Source organism: Rhamphochromis longiceps, linkage group LG3, assembly GCF_057381845.1.
Source record: "Rhamphochromis longiceps isolate RC_006_pf linkage group LG3, R_longiceps_female_GT1.1, whole genome shotgun sequence".
In the NCBI taxonomy this organism is placed as follows: domain Eukaryota; kingdom Metazoa; phylum Chordata; class Actinopteri; order Cichliformes; family Cichlidae; genus Rhamphochromis; species Rhamphochromis longiceps.
The window spans coordinates 38,782,949-38,805,638 of NC_140559.1; the positions used below are offsets into that span (position 1 = coordinate 38,782,949).

A 22,690-nucleotide genomic window follows, 5' to 3' on the forward strand; every position below is an offset into this window, starting at 1 on the left:
CTGCAGCACCTGCACACGACTGTCACCACTGTTCCATTAGGGTTTTGATGGTCAACTTTTCTGGTTATGATAAGCTCTCATACAAAGTACGAGAGTGCAAATTTACACAGTGCACATAATACCCGGAAAGCAGCATACGCCCTTAAAATACACACCGTACAACATTAGTCATGGCAACTGAAAATTACATGAAAATCTCTGTTTGAGAAGCAGCTGCAACTCTTTTCTAATTCTTAAGTTATCCGTGATGTTGTCTGTAAGTTTTACCGATAACGTTATAATTATCAGGCTTCTTTATGCTCTTCTGTCATGCTCTGTGTGCGTAAGATTGACCAGTCTACGTCAGCAGCTTTATCCCCAGGATTAGTCGGACTTTCCGAAAAGAGCACACACTCTGACAGCAAGGTTATTTTTACTTTTCTGTGGGATGCGGCTTACGCTTCTACACCTCATTACATCAGCTCAAATTAAATACCATTAGCCTCTACTTCGACACACACATGCTCAAGAATTTTGCACAGTACGGTACAATGGAAGCTGTTACAATTACTGCCTGTTGGTCATTGCATGGTCAATATTTCTGCTTTGCTACTTTATCAGTCTTGGATTTTCCATTTTGTTGCCTGTCTGCAATCAAATAAGGCTAATTAAAATAACCAAACAGGCTGTATTTGGTATAGATGTCACAAAATGTCAGTGGCTGGAAGACTAATCAAAGGGTTATGTTGGTGCTATATTTTTAGGTAAGGAAAGGGGCACGGGGGTGGATTATGCGAGTAATATGAAACTCAAACTGTCCACCTCCACTAACTGGCGGGCTAACAACTTTTTTTTAAATTTCACCTCAGAAATCTCAGAGACCTCTATAGCTCACTCCAGATTTGTGCAGATTGCAGTAGCAAGGCTGCTAAAAAAAAACAACTAGCCGGTGGTCACATATGACACCTATTCCTGCACCTTTGCTTATGTAGCTGAGCTTCTAAAACCTTATTACTACAGCTGACCTCTCCAGTCATCCAGCCAGGTTCCCCTGACTGTCCCTTACTCTGATGTTTAAAGCCAGAAATGATCATGTATTTCCAGGTCAGCTGATTCTGTTATTTGCTTTAGACAACTACTGAAAACTCATTTTCATAGGTTACGTTTCCCTTAATCTTTCATATATCCATCATTTTTGGCCATAGTGAAAATACTTGGGTGTATATGTGTGTGTTAGAATGAATGTCTGACCATGTGGTTCCTTATGTGTCTGTTTATGTGTTTCTGTTTTCACATGTGTACTTATCGACTTATGTGTGGATTTTATTTAAACTGTGAAGCACTTTAAAAAGTGCTACACAAATAAAGTTATTATCATCATTTCATCATGTAAGATAAAAGCTGATCACTCAAAACCCATCTGAAGGTGGAACAGCACCCTGCAAAGATCCCCAAAGTAAAACCAAGTAATATGAAACCCTCACTGTACGGACTCAAAGGCTGTCATTTAAACTGTGTTTCTTCAGCATGCATGTGCCACATGTCAGCATAAGATTGATGGCTAGGAGCACCCTAACTCCTGGACAGATGAAAAACTGAGATAGACTAGGAATTCATGATTATAACTTTAGGAATGAGATAGGCAGACTCGACCTTTAACATTCTTTTATTTCTGGCCTTTGACCCCACCCGTTTGAGTAAAAGGTCACCTCACCTTGTCCACTGATAAAAGTATTGCGGAGCGTAAGTCAGATCAACTCACCAATGCAGCAAACCAGCAATAAATGTAATACATTTAATTAAAATTGACTTTAAAACAAACAATGACAATATATTAATATAAGAAACTACTGAGAACTATTTATCAGCAATTTCTGCTTAAACTTTATTTTTGGTATCAACACAAGACAATGAGGACCTTGTTTTGTTTTCTAAACACTGCCCTTCAGTCTTCAAGGTCAGTGAGTTTCTTCAGATCAGATTTCAACTGCTCTTCATCCTCCACCTCCTCTACCTCCACTTCTATCCCATCCATAGTTTTCTGAAGCTGTTCCTTGATTCTGTTCAGCTCCAGCAGGCCATTCTGTAGGTCCTTGCAAACTTCTCGGATCTTGACAGCGAACTCTGTTTTTGCCCCCTTTTTCAGTTCCATGGAGTCCTTTGCCAGGAAAAACACATCAAGAGCCAGGAAGAGGCCTGACATTACTCCGGTAGTGACACTCATCACCTGGGCAGCTTTGGCAGCACCACCAGCAACATTCAGGACTTGAACAGTATTGATCAGACTGTCTGTGTTGACCACCAGAGCTTTGCCAGCTCGACCACCCTCTTTGATTACATGCTTGACGTCCTGGTTTAAGTGGTTTTTTGCGATGCTCTCTGCATACTTCTCAAAGTCCCACTGCTGGAGTGTCTCCATCCCTTCCTGTCAGGTATACGTGAGATGAAAATTTTAGATTAGCAGCTGTAGCCATACCAACACTAGAATTTATTTCTAAATGTAGATTAGCTGAGTGACTTTTTTTGTCCTTGAAACTGATTGTACTGAGATGCACTTTTAAAAAAACGATTTTCTGATTTCTGAGAGAGAAAAAGATGCAAGGTTACGTCACATGATTAATATAGTACTGTAGGTATGTTTTTTCTAAAGGCCTTCCACAACTCTTCTGTCACATTCTTGTCTCCCTAAAAACACTTCCTCATTGTTTTGTCAGCATTTTTTTCATTGTGTTTTATTTAACTTCTACTGTGAGGGTTTTTCTTTCAACATCAGTATTGTTTTGTATGCTTTTGCTGCATTTTTCCATTTGCTGTTTTCTCAAGTTGGAGTGTATTTTACCTTTAAGGGCCACCATAAAACTTACTCATCTAAAGTTAAAGCTTACTTGGCTCTTTATGTATACTTACTATATTTCCTTGCATTATTATTGCAGTCAGTTGGTTAAAAAACAACAGCCGTACCTGACAGTCAACTGACAGTCAGGTACGATGGAAAAATGAAAATAATGCTGCATGACAGCATCTCATTGACAGAATGATTGTTTATGTGTTTCTTGTTTCTTTCTCGAGAATTCACTCCGGTAAATGGTTATCATGAAAGTTCAATTCAAACTATGCATCAACAGGAACAAGGCAGCTGATCTGTCAATGCTTCTGTAAACACTGTAGTTGATGTGGTTTAACCACAGTGCTAAATGATGCTTCAACGACCTCGAGCCAAACATTCAGATTAACAGATTTTTCTTTATATGTTGAGTAAATGGAAGCCTTTCAAACGTGGCAAACTGAAAGTATTCAATGCACTCCTATGCCCCATGACAAATTCTTGAGCTAAGAAATAAATTATATGTTGCCAGCTCTTCACCAACATCTTACAGGTTTTACATAAAGGACTAACAAACCCAGTGTCAGGGGTTGCTGAGTGGATGTGGAGAAAAGGACTCAAACGCAGGACTCACGGTGAAGATGCAGGGTGTTTATTGTGAGGGACGAATGACGAAAACAGGAGATGGCTGACTGACTGAATAACTGAATGAACGGCTGACTGATCTGAACTTGGAAGGAAAACATGGGGCATAGACAGCAGTGACAACATCAATGACGCGACGCCGACCAGGCGAGAACTGAGGACTTAAATACACTGGCTGAACAATGACTGATAGGTCACAGGTGAGTGAGCAGCTGAACACAATTGAACTAACGATGCATGGAATAAGAACTAGAACATAATGCACACAGAGTAACGTAACACAAAACAGGAAGTGGAACGTACAGAGGATAAACAGTGAACATGAACTGAAAATACTGGGTCAACGACCCAGAAACGCTTTTCAGCAATGTGAGCAGAGTTTGCAAGTAGGGTTGGTTTAAAAAATAGATTTCCCAATTCACACGCTGTCGGGTGCTGAACGTCGACATCTCCGAGATTCTAAAACTGCAGGTTTTATTACTCTCCAACCTAAAGTCACTGATCCAACAACAAAAGAGAAAAATTACGTTTCGCCTTTGAAAAACATTGTCATGGCATGAGGGTGGGAATGGATGTTTGTATATGTGTGTGCCTGTATTTCTGTGTCTATATGTCAGGTTGGGTGTCAGGCGCCACCTCTCTGGGGACATCTTAGGCCCTCCAAGGTTTGGAGGCCTATCTCCCCCTACCACCACTTCCCCTGCCAGTGGCGGGCTCCCTCAGACATCGGTGCGTTGGTGGTTCTTTGTGTCCGGGGATGGGCGTCCGGGTACACACCGGCTCACTCCTTGGCGGCCGCTTATCGGGGCCTGGAGCCTGGGGCTCGCTCGGGCCACTTCGGAGGTGGGGTGCCCCCGGCCTCTCGGCCTGGGGCTCGGTCACTCAGGCACGGCTGGCTGCCGGCGGAGCTCACAGGCGCGTCACTGCAACTCCCCCTGGCTTCTGCTCCGCGGCTGCTGAGTGAGCCCTCATCTGGGACTCTCCTCAGCTCTTTCTGGGACAGTGGCGCGGCTGCCCCTCTGTTGGTCTTCCTTGGTCTCTTGTGTTCTGGGGGCCTCTGGATGTCTGGAGTTTTGATCTCCTCCATACCTGCTTCATGCCCTGGAGGACGGGGCTGTGGCCCCCCCACACCCTCTAGCAGATTATTACATGAAGGAACCTTTTAAAAAAACAAGCGCGTCCATGCTCACAGGTGTACACACGGGTGATCACACCCACAAACTACACCCTTTTTGGCTCCTACCTCAAAGCACACTGTGTTCTGTTGATCTTATGTGCTGCACAATAATGTTTAATATTTAGTATTTACTGTCATATTCCCATATATCATTGTGATGTTGTTTATTCTATTACTCTTGTTCTCTTCTGCTTGTTTTCTTTTTTCTTTCTCAGTAGGTGACCCAGGTGATTGATATATGCATTTTTTTTCTTTTTTTCTTCTTTTTTTTTCTTTTTCTGCTCATTCTGTTGGTTTTTGTTTTTTGCCCTTCTCCCCCGTCCCGCTTCTCAGCTGTTTCTCTTTCCCTCTTTCTTTCTCCCCTTCTTTCCCCCAGTCAAGTCTGTCCCGTATTCAGTAAATGAAAATAAAATAAACAATAAAAGGTGAATCAAATGGACCATTACGGCAAGGCTGGGATGGTCAATTTGGTAAAGTAAATCCGTTGGGCATCTTTCTTTGCCTTTAGACAACAATTCTGATGGCAAAAGAGCCAAACGGGACAGGCAAAAAAAAAAAAAACATTGTCATGAATTTCCTCTTACTTTCGTGTTCTTGCTTCCACCATGATAAAATTGCACTTCCTGCACAGCTCTCTTTTTCAGTATGCTGTAAAACCAGTTTCCCATCAAAAATCATTTGGCTGCCTGCTGTTTCGTCTTGTTTATACAGTATCAGCAGTATCACGTAATGTTCATAGGTTGATTCACGGTTTTCTTTAGTTTTTCATCTACTGCTGAATATTTTTATTTCAGTCACTTTGACACAAAGGCCTCTGCTGTGATGTTTGCACCTCTGATGAAGTCTCACAAGTGTAGGCTTTGTTTTTATACTGAGATAGTTTACACTGAGTTTTTAATAGCAAAGAAATAGGCAAATAATTTAGAATTAAATATTTTCAATTTAAAAGGTTTAGAGGGATTGAATCGGTTGTAGAAATACGTGACGATACCCAGCCCTACTTGTAAGCCAGCCATCGTGTGTGTTCCCTTCTTGGTGCGTTCTTACCTGTAAAAACTCCAGGCACTCTTTGATGTCCTTGATCTCCCCCTGGTAATCTTGAATCATCTTCTCCACCTTCTTGCGGTCCGTCTTTGAATGGACAGTGTCAGTGATATTGGCCGAAGCAGATGTCACGCCACCAGCTGTAGCTATGCCAATGCCTACAGCTGTGACAATCAGCGATGTTCCAGCTGTGAAGGGAGCCAGGATGAGGCCGGTGATGGTGGTGATAGACCCGGCGACACTGGCCAATCCACCGCCGACACTGGCCGTGACCGTTTTTTTGTGAAAATTGTCTGCTGCATCAGCCAAAGCAAGGAGCTCAAGGATGCGCTGCTGCAGTGAGGCGCCACGTTGGTTAAAAAAACGAACAAAAAGTCGAGCGGCCATGAAGACGCGATCAGCTGCTTGTTCCACCACTCTGAGAAAAAGGCACAGGGGAAGGGTTTCACAGAGAAAGCAATGAGTGAACTTCAACCAAGAAACATGTTTTTATATTAAAACTGTAGCTCAACATTGCAAAGCTTCCTATGGGAAAACATATTCTGTGAACAATAAAGAACACGTCTACCTTGCAGCAAGAAATGACGGAATGGTAAATACTTTACTGTCATGGCAAAATAGTCTGAGGTTTTAGGCAGTGTACTGTAACAGAGCTTAAGACTTATTTTCTCAACACAAATGTGTGATTTTAAATGGGATCAGCATCTCAGATGTGGCTCAAAGTGCATCAAAGAAATGTGATATTTGAGATCTCTCAGTTTGTGTAAGAAGATGGCTGTGAGATTCCAGCAGCAAAGCAGCTGGTTAACATGGAGAGGGTGTGTTTCAGCACTTCCTAACTACTTCCTGGACGACTCTTTATGGCTGGTGGACTATATGATGGGATAAAGGAATGGAAACTGTCTTTAAGAGAAAGAAAGGAAAGCACAACGACCAGTTATTCGTGTGTTTACAAGAAGGGTGGTGGACAGCAATATATCCCGTGTGTTAGTACAGTAATCTGATCCACCCATCAGTGCCTCAGGTCTCTCCATTATGGGCTTAAAGCTAAGGGTGTCTCACAAAAACCTGATAGACATGCAAAACAAGAGACCGTCTTGTTCTGGCTACCAAGAAAAGACAAGATGTGTGGGCAGGAGAATGCTGAGAATGGAGATAGGGAGACATCAATGTTGTTGTTCCAGTATTCCAGAAACCAGGATTACACATCCTGAGTCAGGAACCTACAGTTGGTTTAGCAATGCTACAGCTTACAGGTGACTGGCTGCAGGCTGAGGACCACACCCTCTATAAGGAGTGAAGATGTCAACAATCTGCAGAGAATAATTTGATTTCCCTTTCATCCAACCAGCTACAGCAGTAATTTTTTGTAAGTTGCAGCTTTTTCAGGTGTGAGCTGGCGTTTGTTCATTTTATAACTATTTTGCCTGTTTTGTTAGTCTAGGGAAGTAAACCCTTGTTTTTTTACGGTTTGTAACTTTCAGGCAGGTTCTTCAGAGTTTGTGTTGGTGAATAGTTCTGTTGTTTGTTTCTGCTTTAGACTTCCCTGAAGGTTTTGTAGTCCTGTGTTTGTGAATCTGCTAAATCCTAAATAACGCAATAGTCTTTAATAGAGAAGTTGTTTCTGTGGCTATGTGTGAGTCAGTTATTGGTGGGAAACACTTTGGTTAAAGTTAGTTGTGTTAATTGTGCTATACACTCACCAGCTACTATTTTAATTCTCCATAACTATGGTAGGCTGTGACATTTCATGATGTTACGTTGGCATTAAGGAGCCAAAGTGTGCCAAGAAAATATCCCCCACACCACCACAACCAGCCTGAACCACTGACACAAGAATGGATGGATCCATACTTTCATTTTGCAGCCAAAACTCATCCATACCAAGTAACAATTTTCCAGTCTTCTACTGTCCAATTTTGGAGCATCCATATGAACCGTATCCGATCTGTTTCAAGGTTCAAAGAATTAATTGAGTTACTGTAGTCTGACCATTCTACCCGGTCATCAAAAAGGGATTCTTGCCCAAAAAAATGCTGCTGACTGGAGATTTTCTCTTTCTTGGATCATTCTCTGTAAACTGTAGATGGTTGTGTGGGAAGATCCCAGCAGATCAGCAGTTTCTGAAACACTTGGACCAACAACCAGGCTATGTTTAAAATCAGTATCAATTTCAGTGAAATCGCATTTGCTTGGCTTGAACATGTCTAAATGCCTCAGTTGCCGCCATATGATTGGCCAACTATTTGCACTAATGTGCAGTTTAAGAGGTGAAGTGGTCAGTGAGTGTAATAAACTGATTGTTCTACTTACTCTTCAGTTTCATCATTCTGGTTTGCCTCATTCCACTCATCCCAACCTAAGGCACAGAAAGACGTTATGAGGTGCAACTTTCAACAACAATAAATAAGGTTAACAGTAAATCAGTGATACCTTCGACTGTTCTCCACCAGGACAAAAGGCCTTCGTCATCCTGGAAATAAACAGTCTTTTAACTTACTGCTTTGTGACTGTATGGAGAAAGAAATTTAAAATCCACAGAACATACACCAGAAAAAATAAGATAAACATACGTCTAGAGGATCCAGGTCCGTTCCTTCCCTGCGCACTGGTACTTCAGCACACTGCAATGTCTGAACTTTAACTACCTCCTGGAACAAGAGGTGACACATGGAACACTAGACAGAATTTCTAAATGAGCCTAAAATCTCGTCTAAAAAGATTAAACCTGCGTTTGTGTTGCGATTTCAGCAAAGCTTATAAATCATCTGAGGTTTAACACAGTGACGCTTCCTGTTGTGAAATATTAATGTAAGCTGTAAATAACAGCTTCACAAAACTGCCTACAACTAGGCATTAACAAACAAAAAAATGTTACTGTGTAAGTTTTTTTTTCTCCTTAAAACATCTGTACACTGCCGCCTTAGCTTTACTATAACTGTATTTACATGCTTCAATTTTATTACTCTCCAAAATTTTATGCCAACCTCGACAGACCTGACTAACCACCTAGTTTCACCTTTCTATTTTTTCATTTAAACTGTCACGTAATCATATCAGGAACAGCAAAAATGTAAATCTATAAACTATATAAACACTATAATTACTTCTTAGAAATTTCTGTTAGCGAACAAGAAAAAAAGAGTTTTTGATGTTGTTTGTGTTTATATAAATTTAATGACGTTGACAGCAATAGATTAATTCTTAATGTTTTGTTATATGAAAGGCAGAAACCCGTGAACTGCAAAAAATGAAATCATGTTGTACTCAAGAGGACTCGATAAAGAGAGGACAAGATCAAGTGAGCCAAAGAACCCATGCATTAGACTAATAATGCATTTTTAGTTCATTTAACTTCATGAGATGATAGATGATCTAGTTTTGGTGAAAAGAAATAGTCCCAAATTGAAAGGTTACTGCAGCGTTGTTTACCAGGTGTTTAAAGTAAAATATGTCAAGCATGGGGACCAAAAACTGGAATGACAACTTCAAAGTCACAAGCTAACCAAACATGGAAAAGCAATTAACATCTCTCTTTTAAATCACCAACTGTTTCTGGTAAGTTGTGAAATGCCACGTCACCCTAGTATAATATTCCTACCTCAACATCTTTATATGTTTAGTATTTAAACATAGCAGTTTAAACCACCCTTTTTCTCTTTCCTTTGTTTGTCGTTACTCAATGGGTCAAATGTAGAGCAGGCTGTATCTTCTTATGTATACGTGGCTGTCATATGAGGCACTGTTCCAATAGATGTAAGCACGTTTAACTCACTGATTTCAGTATTAGTCGCATTTATATTAGCCAGTTTATGAAACAATTATTCTTAAGAGGAATTCTGACAGTTTGATCACAGTATATTCTACCTAAGTACTGCATTAGAGATTACATGAGTAAATAAAGACCGAATTCTGAAATGTCTGTGTAGTTTTATTTACACAATGACATAATAGCACTGTGCAAACATATTAGCATGCTCACCTCCCAATTGTATCTTGAAAAAAAAACCCACCGATAAACATTTGATTAAATTGTGTGTCAAGGTTCTCAGCCATCCAGGTCACCGTAGTCTAGGGAGCTTGGGAAGAAAAGCGTCTGGACTTCTATAATTTTCTTGAAGACATTTCACCTCTCATTGGAGAAGCTTCACGAGTTCTAAGAGCAAGTGGTGACAAGTCCCAGATTTTAAATCCCTGCCTTAACGCCCACTCACATCCTGGGCCATTTGACCTCTTAGAACTGAAGAAGCTTCTCGGATGAGAGGTGAAACATCTTCAAGACACCTAAGAAGTCCAGATGTTTTTCTTTCAAGCTCCTTAGGCATTTGATTACATTTATCTTTATTGCTTAATGTAAAGATAGCATGTAAGTTAGAAAGGTGCTATATACATTTACTTCATTACTAACCTGGGGCGTGGCTTGAGTGTCAGAAAATGCATTTGCAGAGTCCTGTGGGGTCAAAAACAAAGCAAATAAGAACTCGATATGTTTGAGAAGAAACTGCCGGTGGTATTTCAGTATTCCTGTGAAATCTGGAAAATAGTTTAAAAGTCTTCAGGAAAGAGGAAAAAAAGTCATTACAAATATGTTTTTCTTGATTTTTTTCAGCCACCCACATGAAAACAGTGACATCAAACCATCAGTATCAACATGAAAAGAACCAGGCAACATGTAAAACAATGGTGAATATTAAATTAGTTTATTCTGAATTCATAAGGACCCAATACTCTGCATAACATACCCTGGTTCTTCTCCTTTGGGCCTGTGTTGGCTGGGTTTTTACATCACAGCTGGTGTCAGCATCTATATACCAAACAGACTTTGGAAAGGGAGTGAACTGAGTGCTTAGGGCTTAATACTGTGTAAATGTTACACTTATGCACCTGACAAAGATTTTCAGAAGGTACAAAGTTTCTTGTTTGTTTGTCTGGTTTTCTTCACTTTTTCTCCAGTGCATTTGGCTTTATTAGCATAGTCTCTAAATCAGGGGTGGGCAATCTCAGTCCACGAGGGCCGGTGTCCCTGCAGGTTTTAGATGTGTCCTTGAACCAACACAGCTGATTTAAATGGCTAAATTAGCTCCTCAACATGTCCTGTAGTTCTCCAGAGGCCTGGTAACGAACTAATCATGTGATTAAGGTGTGTTGACCCAAGGTGAGATCTAAAACCTGCAGGGCCCTCGTGGACTGAGATTGCCCATCCCTGCTCTAGACACATTCCCGTACACTGTTCTTATCAAACTTCACCAGTCCGGGAAATATGAGTGCCATTTTCCTTGTTATGGCTGCAGTTAAGACATCGACAAACATCATGACGAAAATGCTGATCGTTAAGTAAGCACTGCTTCAACCTGGTCACATGCTTTGCATTTTTGCAGACTGACAACATGCTAGTATTTTTCACTGAACAATAGGTTCTGGAAATCACCAAGTGCGAGAAGATGGTAAGATAAAACAACCATTACAAGAAATGCAATTAGGTTAACAAAAGGTGATGTACTAAATGAAGTCATACATTTCTGTGTGTAGCAGGTGAATAAGAAATAACTTTGAGCTTGGAGGGCTGGGTTCATTTTAAAGACAAGGAGATGTGGTTATTGCCTTACATGTCTCTCTATTGTGCTGTCATCCAGGCTTTCAGAGCTGGTGGAGTTGTCACTGTGAATATCTGCTTGGTTTTCCTGATAATTGTTGAGAGGAAAACGCAGGAAATCACAGACAGAGCCAAGTACACTTCTGTTATAATAAAATCTGTCAAATGTGTTATGTTAAAAGTCCTTAACCATAAGAAATACCAGACATGTGCATCTTTTTATTTCCATCTTAGGCCTTACCAGTGTCTTGACAGAGGTAACCGTCAAATCTCTCTGACATTGATCCTGAATCTAAATTGCAAACAAACAGTGGCAAACATACTGACATTAAGTAGAAACTCCAGCTAGGTCAGTGGGAAACTCTAAAACTGAATTGATCGTCAACATCATACCTGTGTGTACGACTTAAAGGGATTTACTTTCTGCATCGTCTCTTTGAACCTTCCAGGGTTCTAAAAACACAAAGTAGAAAAGAGCAACAGACATTACTCCTTTAAATCTATGTGTCTATTAAAAGCTGTAAACAATCAATGTAAGCACTATTCATGAAGTGGATTCAAAATTAAAATTGAAAGGAAACAAAATGGTCAGGAAGTATTTGGTCTGTGGAGATTCTATTGTTTTTGCTTTGGCAACATCTTGTGGTCGTGGAAAGAACAACACTGAGAGCGTACTCTACTCCAAATTACACAGCTGACTTTCTTAAACTAAATGTGGGTAGGAAAAATAAACGTGTATGTAATGGTATGAAACAGACAGAGATCGACCTGCTTCTCTGGCAAGTTGATTTTGCCTGTCAGGCTTCCAGCGCTGCATGTGAGGTCATTGTGTTGAGGCTCGACATCCTGAAAATATAAAATGCAAGAAGAGGACAGTTTTCTGTTTGCGTTCAACAATTAAATTATCAGTAATTATTATTAAAAATGAAACCTTTGGCTGTGAGGATCTGAATGGGTTGACTTTCTGAATCATTCCTGGATTCTAAATTATTATTTAAAAATAAGTCAATAAATAAGGAGGCCCAGCACTGCAAGAACAAGCCACAAATTAACACAGAGGGTAGTAGATTATGCAGAACTTGGAGCAGTACTTGTTTGTCTTGAAGTTCTTTCCCAGTCTCTTGATGATTTGCAGAATCATCTGGAGGATCACTCTAAAGTCAAAGGAGATGAGAGGAAGTTTCAGGTTCAAAATCTGTTTTTTTCTTTATTTGTTTTTGTTTTTTTGCAGAAAAAGGTCTCAAAGTGAGCAACTAAAATGTAGATGTTACAGATTCAGTTTGTACTTTAACTGATAGATTGGAGTCGGACCAAACAGGAAGTGAAATGTTGCCAGCCCACAAATGTCTGAGCCAATGAACAAGACAACCACTTCCTTACAAAGTTATTATGAAAACATTTTCAGGTTAATGTTTTTTGCTTTGCGTGTCGCCACAGGAGCTCCAGATGAATGCAAATAGTGACAACAGGCTTGACCTTGTTTTCCCATTGCCAGTGGCTTTAGGACCCATCATAGTATTTGCTTCTACTTGCGTCACCTGCTGTGTCTTTGCATTGACTTTGTATCTAACTTTGTAATCAGTCTGAACACGCCAATTGGCACAACTCCCAAACTTTGTATTAAAATAAGAATTCAACAGGCAGAATTAGAAAATTTCATTCAGTCATCCATAGACTAGATATTGGCGTCTGACAAAGATACAAAGCTTTACAATTTTGAAACTGCGGTGTCTTTAAACATAGTTCATATAAAGATGATTTGACCTCCGAGGCCGCATGCTGAGAACAGACATCAAAGGTAGAGTTGCGTACCTGTGCAGAAGACTTGAAGGGGTTGACTTTCTGCATCATTCCTTTCAACATTCCAGAGTTCTGAAACAACAGCATAACTATCAGACTTTGGGGTTTTTCCTTCCACATCTGTGTGAATTTTTGTGTAACATGATGATCAGATGTTAAAGGTCATATGGTATTTTGTCCCCATTTTGACCTTTTTTGTCTTGTGAAAATCTGTAGGGGCTTTTCTGCAATGTCATCTCAAATGTTAGGAAATCCAGTTTCAAGAAATGCGTGCGGATGTACAGGTCGTCACTAGTGACTTGAAGGAACCTATGATCAAGTGATTTTTTTTCTACCATCAGATTTCTGACATCAAATTCATGCAGATTCTCAACTTTTTCCTACCTGAGTAGAGTTTTCCTTTCCCCGCTCCGGCAACTCTGAATATGGTGCTTTGGAGACCTGTGTGAGAAACCCAGCTGAGTGGACGACCTATTATTACTGCCACTATTTTCTTGGTAACATTGAAACAATCCTATTACCTGTGAGGTAGGCTTGAATGGGTTGACCTTCTGCATGACCCCTTTCAGCATACCAGGGTTCTGAAAGTGAGCAAACACTGAGTCACTGTGCACCAAACCATGACTAGAGGAATGCACATTTAATATGCTAACTGAAGGCAACTAATCACCTTGACTCGACCTCGCTGAGAGAAAACAAGAAACAGCAGTACTGAGGTTAAGTCTTCAAAACACACATTTCTTGTAGGAAATCCCTGCTGAGACCCCGTTACTTAAATGAAATTAGCGACACGACATTAAGAATATTCTCATAATCAGGACAGAACTTTTAAATTTTGTAGTTTTTTGTGTTTAGTTTTTTTCTTAGCTTTCTCTTAGCTTCTTAAAGCAGCTGTGAGTTTCTAGGAATAAAAAGAAGCTATTTTTTGTGACCTTGAGTTAGTTAATTAGTTTTCCCTTCCTTCCTTCCTTCCTTGACTGATGGTGGTGCTGTTTGCTCCATTTTGGGTTCTTTGTTTCCCTCTATGTTGGCAGCTGAGGATCACATGGGGGAGCAGTGATGACTAACTGTTTGTTTTTTTTAACTCTGTGTTTGGTAAATCTGGCTTTACTGCATCTGCATCCACCATTTACAAGCACCAGCTGTACGATTTAGAGGTCATGTCTTTTTTGTTTTATAAGTCTTCTTTATTTGTTTAAACATGGGAATAACTTTATAAATAAATTACTGGAACTAGTTTTTGTGCAATGTACTGTTTATAAGGTTGCAGAAGCCTGCAGTCAGCTGAGACTGAAGAAGTCACTTGGATGAGTGATGAAACATTTCTCCCACTGAAAACGCTACGTCCAGATGAACAGAATCAACCTTTTAGGGTGCTGGAACTAGAGCTTTCCTCTTTTCATTGAAACTGGTCATTCTTGGGGGGGTTGTTCATACTTTTAGAGCAGCCATGCATCCCTTCCATCTCTCCATCTACAAGTTGTACCATAGACTCTTTGATATAAAATGTCTATAATTTTTAAATCAACAGATGAATACAGCGCAGTAAAACGCAGTAGATTTCATCCAATACAAGGCTTTATTCAAGAGTTTTGAATTGCTCAAATAAGCTGCGTCTTTCTGCATCCAGTTTTAAGATAAAACCATACAGCACTCGCTAATTTTACACTGTTGTGGTATCACAATGTCTTGTTTACTGTCGCTATCTATGTATTTGGAACTACACTGATAAGAAAATAAATTCTTAGCATAGAAAGCAGGTTTCAAGTGAAATATTTTGGGAAGATAGGCAGCAGGGTGGTGCAGTGATCAGCACTGGTGCCTCACAGCAACAAGGTGCTAAATTTTGACGCCACCATCTAAACCGGGCCTTTCTGTGTGGAGTTTGCGTGGGTTCTCTCCAGGTACTCTGGCTGCTCCACACAGTTTAAAGACATGCAGTTAGTGGGGATAGGTTAATTGTGAGTGGTTGTCTGACTCTCTATGTCAGCCCTGTGACAGACTGGAGACCTGCCCAGGGAGTACTCGTGCCCTATAGTAGTGGGGACATGCTCCAGCCCCACTGCAACCTTGATAAGCAAAAGAGGATGGATGGATGGATAACTTTGGAGGAGTGGTAGTTGTTGTTCAAAAGTGACTTTGCATAACTGTACAACTGGCAAAATTATCGTCCATGGTGTACTTTTTACACAGAAGAATATCACATATTAGCAGTACTTTGCACCTCACCTGAGCTGTGTCTGCGGGTTGTTCCAGTGAATCTGAGGAGGGAGTTGTATTAACCGTGAAGGAGGCCTGCATAGAGAGTTAACGTCCTGTCATTTTCAATGAGGTACCGAACAAAGAAGCTCTTGTGTGTCAGACTGTCCATGCATTTTTACCTGAGCAGTGGATTTGAAGGGATTGACCATCTGCATGACACCCATCACCCCCGTCCTCTGATGTTTATGATAACAACACATTTATTATAAAAAAAATTCTTTCTGCATCCAGTTAAAGTCGATCTTATTCACCAACAAGAAATGGATGGGCCTTGGCCTTGTCAAATTAAAAAAAACATCCTAGAGGGGTCATCATCACTTAATAAAAGATTGAAATATACGTTTGCATTTGACCCTGTGTGGATTAATTAAACTCCAAAATAAATTCAAACCTGTTCCACTCAATTATTGTTTGTTTTGCTTTTGTTTTTTAAGTCATGTGCAATCATTCCGCCCTGGAAAAAGAACAGTTCAAAGAACTCATTATAAGCCCAAACTTCCTGTGACATTCATGCCCACGAGGAGTGTATGTAAGCTTCCGCACACAACTGTAAAAGCTTGTGAATCAAGTGTTTGTTCTGCAATAGCCATTCTGAGTTTCTTAAATCAGTCCCTGACAAAGAACACTGAAATTTTAAAACATGAAACTAACACAGAATCTTAAGAGGAACAATTAAAAGTCATAGTTGTAACATTTTCAAAAAAAACTATGATACACTCAGAGTGGAAAGGGCCAGGGCTGTAGTAAAAGTTTGTTTTATGGTGTTTTTATTACAATATTGTGACTTCAGCCTGTTATGGGATCATTGTGATGTCTTGTGGTGTTGTATAAAAAAATTAAAAAGTGTTTGTACAGCTCTCTCTATGCCCTTTCATATGATATATTACTCAATATGGTTTCTTGAATTTTTTTCCAGCTCACATTGTGTACTAACGGAGTCAGTTAAGTCTTAAGTTTCAACTGATTTACAAATTTGTTGTGACCTTGACCTGATTTTCACCTAAATTAAATGAGCTCAACGCTGGACTGCTACAAACAAACAGGCAAACCATCGGGATCAGACTGAAATGAACAAACACACTGTAGGAAGTAGCTGAAACTAAATTCATAAGACAATTAACTCAAATTGAAAAATAAATATTTAAATAAAAACACTGATTTAAATTGAAATTATTTTGGAAGAGTGACAGATGTTTGTAGCAACTGATGCAGAAGTCACTTTGCATACTGTACAATTTGCATAATAGTTGCCTAGTGTGTACTCAGCTTTTCCACAGAAGAGTTTTTCACTATTATCAAACATAATAATTTTCCCTGTGATCACATTCAGGTATACCTTTTTTTTCTGTCTCAAAAGAAGATTTGCTTGCACAACTATGTCAGGAAAGGCACCAGCATCTTCATGGTGCATTTTTACCTGATAGGTCAATGTGAAGTGATTAACTTTCTGCATGCCCCCATCACCCCCACCCTCTCGTGTCTATGCAAAGCAACACGTTTATTACAAAAAGGGAAATAAATGCAAAATTCAAATTGAATCGTGCCAACTAAAGACAAACTCTCAGCTTTGTCTTTGGTTTAAGTTCAATAGCGTCCTCAGTGGTGTCTTCCTATATGAAAAACTGTGTTTTAATGTCCCAGTGTGAACATTCACCTGTGAGCCATCCCCATCATCCTGCTTGTTCTGGCTGTGTCTGACGGCACTGCCGAGCTCCTGATGATAAAGGAAAGCTTGTTTGAATGGCAGGGAGATATGTAGTATTAAAAAAAAATAAATCAGGACGTTATCACACTTCCTGTACTTCTCTCCTGGATATAGGTGGGACTACCTGAGTAGCAGCCGCTGAGCCTTTGTCTCGTTTGAATATATTCATTCTGAAACACATTAAGTTTTCATAATTTCGTTGTACATATACAATGACAATAAAGGGCAATTCTGCTCTATTGTATTCTGTTAAGGAGCTGTTTTAGTGCGTTAAAGCACTTTCACTGTTTTCACGGCAAAGCTAAACAACAACATACTTAACAAATTATAGCGCTATGCCTGCGTTATAAGCCAAACACCAATACTAAAAATGTTAGTTAAAGCGACATTAATAATAACAGTTGCAGTCGTGCTCTCGACTGTTATTATTGCGTCAACTTGCGCAACTCTGCGCAACTTGGCGGAAAAAACTTTCTGCTTATTGAGTCACTTTAGACGACATAAACAAGAAAGGCGGCACAGCCCGAAAGTGTCAGGGTTTAAACACAGCCCCGCGTGAGATGCACAAAGCAAAGCCACGTTCAAAGCTCTGTGCACTGTGGCCGTTTTGTCCGGAGGAATGTTTGACAGCAGCAGAGCCACAAACAGCACGGCGAAAAGAGCACGGATCCTACCTCGGTGTCGAGTCTGGAAAACAAGGCAGCCAACACTCACACACACAAACACACGACACTAAGTGGGAAAAGTGAGGTACTGTTGTCAAGCCAGCGTCCAGTTCGAGAAGTACAGACGAGCGAGTCCCCACTTTTTTGTGTGTTTTGTGTGTATACTGAGTATTATGGTAAGAGACGTCGAGACCTGATTTCAAAATAAAAGCCCCTTCAAGTGAATTTAGGTTCAACATTAACTAACTTATCTGTCCATTATAACAATAGTTAATTAGTCTCCTTTCCACACTCTAACGATAGATTAGTACTCTAGTCGTACCCTGTCAGTATCAAGGCACTCTTCTTCTGGATTTCAAAGTAAAAGCCCAGATTTTTACCTTTTTGAGCTATCTTTCAATGACTTTAGAATCCCGTTAAAAGGAAAATTCCAGTTTCCACATACTAAATGCAGCCTATATCAACAGTACACACCCTCACACAGGTACCATGTCAATATCAAATCAATCTGATTTTGCATTTCAAAGTAAAGGTCCTTTGAAATTCCTTGTATATGAGGTACACTTTCAAGAACTTCATGATGCTAGTAGGAGCCATTTGAATTTACCTATGTATGAACTAGTTTTTGAACGTTAAGGACACTGTTAAAAGGAATATTCTTGTTTTGATGACAGGCAACCAGTCAGCAGACTGTAGAGAGCAAATGAGGTGAACAATTTTTTCATGGGGTTCTGTTTACAGGTCTCTACTGCCTCTTGCACTGCACACTCTGGCCTCCAAACATCTCTAATGCCTATGATTCTTTACTGCTCCTCCTGTTCTTATCCCCGAGTAAACTTTGTTGCTATAAACCTGACAAACATCCTTTGCTTGACTATGACTTCGGTCCTGGTTATGTTGCAGACTGTTGGAGAAACTACACTAGGGTAAGGAAGGACAGGTTATGGTTGGTATTAGCCCCAGGGTTCTGAGCACTCTCCCAGCTGTCTATGATCTTGAGCAACATTTACAAAATGTTTCTGAAGCAGGAGAAGATACTGATGTTACACACATTTTATGTTGTACATATTTTGCCCAGTTCCTGATGAATCAACACCGTCACAGTTTAAGAGTGTCCTCCTAGCCTGATAACAGTGGCCACACAGTGAGAACTTTGGAAGTCAACATCACCTTGTTTGATTTCTAAAGTGAATGTAACACAATCATTCTACTTCTACTGAGGGAGACAGTACACGAAATGCCAGCAAGCACATCCACCATCTCATGGACTGCTGGCCAGCTGTCAGACAGGCCACAGTATGTGAGACTGGGCAGAGCTCAGTTTGATTTGATGGTGTGTAGTACAGGAGCTCCACTGGAGACAGTGATCTCTCCACCCCTTTCACCTTCTACGTCTCAGACCTTCAGTACACCTTCAGGAAATTGTCACAATGGGTGTGGTTTCACCTTACTGATCTGGTTACTCCTCACGTGGCATGTGAGGGGAGAGGGCGAGTAGGGCTCAGATATTTTCTGTTGTCCATGTCATCGATCCTGTTCCGGTGTCTCTTGCTCTCTCTTCTTGTCTCTTTATCAGATTCTGATTTTACTGATGCAAACACAATGGTTTTCAGAATGGATTTTGTTGAAACAGTCACAGTAAAGAGCTCCAATTAGCCTCTTGGATTTCTTCTTTGATTTCTTAAAGAGAGTTATCGCTACAAGACAAATTTCCTGGGACAGGATGTTGACATTTTGAAACAGTAGTACTGCCCGGGTGTCCTCGATTACAACTGGATGAACTGGAAGACCAACATAGTAAAAATATATAAAAACAGGATGTTGATCTTCAGCGCTATAATATGTTGTTTTAGAATTATTGTGTTGTCCGTGCCGAAATGTGAAAACATTGATACACTTCGTACACTTCCTCAGATTTATACTATATACTCATTTATACTGTAATGAAAGTTAATAGTGACCTGTACATGTAAATGAAAGAGAGAGTAGAGGAGAACAAGTTATCAGTACATCATGGGGAGTCCATATACATATACTGACCAAAAATAACCACGTTCCTGACAGTAATACCGTGGCCTAGGTAAGGTCATCTTCAGAAAGTATCTGGTTAGACACATTGTTTCTAAGGTCTTTGGTAATTGTATTATTTTTGAATTTAGAAAACAACTGTTACAGGTCAACCTGGCATTACGCTTGTAGTTTGGCTAATTGATTTGTGTTGATTTGCTTTCAGTACCATCCAACCAAGCTCACAGAGATTGGAGTAGATTCCTCTTTTGTTTCCTGGATGATAGACGACTTGACAGAAAGGCCACTCTTTGTCAGATCCAGGAAATTCGTTACTGGGACATTATTGAGCAGCACGGGGACTCAACAGGGGACCGTCCTGGCCTCATTCTTTTTCACATTCTTTTTCTAGCCAAATCCAGAAATACTCAGATGACACTGCTATTGCAGTGGGTGTCTGAATCTGAATACAGGGGTCTTGTAAAAGCCTTCACAAATTGGAGTCACAAAAATTACCTCATAGTGAACACCTCTAAGACAAAGGAAATAAATAGATTTCTGACGATTCATGCCCCCCTCCAGCCTGTCAAAGTTTGTTGGGGTGGTCATAGAGGTGGTGACAATATATAAATATATAATTTTACACTTAGATAACAAACTAGACTGGTCCCTGAATACAGACAAACTTTACAAAAAGGTGCAACACTGCCTCTTTATTTCAGAATGCTAAGCTCTCTCTGCAGTAACACACGGAAAGTATTCTAGTCTGTGGTGGAAAGTCTGCTGTTCTTTGCTGCACTCTGCTGGGGAAGCATACTTGTTTGTGTGTTTTGTGTGTATACTGAGTATTATGGTAAGAGACGTCGAAAGCTAGTGGGAAAAACTGGCTCTGTAACTGGAACCACGATGGAAATGGTAGTGGAAAGATGGACACTAAAGACGTTATTTGCACTCACAGCATCAGGCTTTTCAATTCTCATACAAATATCAGATTAAATATGAATTACCCTCTAGGATCAATACATTTTTTTCTTATTCTTATTATTGTTCCTAAGCAGTTGTCTGGCAAACTGCTCCACAGTGGACCATCTTTGGTTATAAAAACCTTTACAGACTCCACTGTTGGATTATATGTGATATATGTTGACATGAACTGTTGTCCATGGAAACAGAAATTTTCCTTTTAACAGCATTCTGAAGTTACTAAAAGAATAGGTCAATTCTGAGGGCTTTTACTCTGAAATCCAAAATCAGATGGACTTGATGTTGACATGATACACTGTAAGGGCATGTATTGATGATATGGACTGCAATTAGTCAATGGAAACAGGAATTTTCCTTTTGATAGCGTCCTCCATTAATTATAAAACGTATCTCAGATACAGGTTATTTCAAAGAGCTTTTACTTTTAAAATCAGGCTGACTTGAGATCGACGTTATACCAGCATGAGAATCATCTACTGATGATATGGACTGCAATTAGTCTGTGGAAACAGGAATTTTACTTTTAACAGCATCCTGAAGTTACTCAAAGAGTAGCTCATATACAGGCAAATTCAAATGGCTTTTACTTGAAATGTAAAATCAGATTGATTTGATATTAACATGGTACCAGTGTAAGGGTACTGTTAATATAGACTGCAATTAGTATGCAGAAACTGGAGTTTTCTTTTTAACTAAAGTTATTAAAAGAATACCTCAAAAAGTTCAATTCAGAGGACTTTGAAATCCCAAAGAAGACAGCTTTGATATTGACGAGGTACTACTAGAGTACCAGGGTGTGTCCTGTGGATCTAACGTTAGAGAGTGGATTGATTATTGTTATTATGGGCAGATGTATTTGTTAATGTTGAAGGTTAATCAATCGAATGTGGCTTTTATTTTGAAATCAGGTCTCGACGTCACTTACCATAATACTCAGTATACACACAAAACACACAACAAAGTGGGGACTCGCTCGTCTGTACTTGTCAAACTGGACGCTAGCTTGACCCCAGTAAATGGGCCTGTGTTTAACCTAACAACACAAACGAGTTTTCAGACGTGTACACCGCAGAGTAGTGGGCTTCCTCTTCAGAATTAAGGGAGGGGCGACATGGCAGTCACACCGTGCTCTGATTTCAGCACAGTGTTGCTGCACATTGGCCAACAACAGCTACTTGGCGTCACTGCTCGACACCCTGACAGCTGTGAGAAGGCAGAACGTGACACGCCATGCTTTCATTAATTCTACCAGTTTTTACCTGCGGCACCGTGTTACCTATAAGGGGCGTGGCTTTGCATTTACCCATTCCCTGGGGCTTGTTTTGAATGTGTGCCCAGAAATGTGGAGCTGACTGAGCATTAAACATCCACAGAGGCAACACTAAACTGTTTGGCCTGGATATAAACACCCTTTGTGGGCCTTTCTTCATTTGTCATACCTATTTTTTAATTAACACATAATTAATCCCACAGGATTACACAACAATCTTCAGCCCTTATTTCTCAACATACTGTAGCCTACTCATGGTTAACTTTTTTAACGTTTTGCCTGGAGCATCAAACTTAAGACTGTGCAGTTTTCTTCATTTCAATTGCCACAGGATTAAAAAGGATTAGATTAAAGTTTTTGTTTGTTTGTTTGTTTGTTTTTTACAAAGGTAGTCTTAGTTTTCTAAGACTTTTTTAACATTCTCTGTTAAACAAGTATTAGCACCACATTAAGAAGAATATTGATAGTTTTGAGAATAAATTCAAAATTTTGAGATTAAAGTCCTAATTTTAATTGTAGAAAAAATCCTGTTTTGAATTTTATCTTCAGAATTTTACTTTGAGAGAAAAAAAATCAAACTGAGTAGATTACATTTCTTGTTTCAAGATAAACTGCTAGGCCAGCGACGCATATTTTGTGACAATGGTACATCCTCTTCTAATGTCTAATCATTGATAACGTTTCATTTTGTACAAATGCATTTTTCCAAGTTTATGTTTATGGGACAAAAGGAAA

At 39.9% G+C, this 22,690-nt stretch overlaps 1 protein-coding gene across 3 annotated transcripts; it reads right to left on the reverse strand.

Annotated features, from left to right (window-relative positions):
* Positions 1–1,605: 1,605 nt before the first annotated feature.
* LOC146674545 (uncharacterized) lies at positions 1,606–17,869 on the reverse strand. 3 transcript variants are annotated; one of them, XM_085396886.1, is made up of 21 exons: positions 17,704–17,869; positions 17,154–17,199; positions 16,979–17,038; positions 15,444–15,500; positions 15,292–15,357; positions 13,584–13,643; positions 13,447–13,503; positions 13,075–13,134; positions 12,354–12,416; positions 12,194–12,244; positions 12,031–12,108; positions 11,656–11,715; positions 11,504–11,554; positions 11,276–11,350; positions 10,412–10,489; positions 10,078–10,119; positions 8,243–8,320; positions 8,103–8,142; positions 7,983–8,028; positions 5,673–6,087; positions 1,606–2,404 (listed from the first exon to the last, which is right to left on the reverse strand). In XM_085396886.1, exons 2-21 carry the CDS (start codon positions 17,196–17,198, stop codon positions 1,925–1,927), a joined length of 1,962 nt encoding a protein of 653 aa, XP_085253012.1. In that variant the 5' UTR covers position 17,199; positions 17,704–17,869; the 3' UTR covers positions 1,606–1,924. The 3 variants fall into 3 exon arrangements, with proteins under 3 accessions (XP_085253012.1, XP_085253019.1, XP_085253021.1); XM_085396893.1 differs by lacking the exon at positions 12,194–12,244; XM_085396895.1 differs by having other exon boundaries at positions 17,154–17,869.
* Positions 17,870–22,690: the final 4,821 nt, after the last annotated feature.

What these genes read in the sequence shown, in the direction of transcription:
- LOC146674545 (XM_085396895.1), bottom strand. Translation starts at nt 17,210, where the DNA reads ATGTGTTTCAGAATGAATATATTCAAACGAGACAAAGGCTCAGCGGCT. An exon ending in AACCCGCAGACACAGCTCAG is followed by an intron (nt 13,644 to 15,291) that starts GTGAGGTGCAAA and finishes GCTCACTTTCAG; the next exon opens with AACCCTGGTATGCTGAAAGG. An exon ending in CTGGTGGAGAACAGTCGAAG is followed by an intron (nt 8,029 to 8,102) that starts GTATCACTGATT and finishes TCTGTGCCTTAG; the next exon opens with GTTGGGATGAGTGGAATGAG.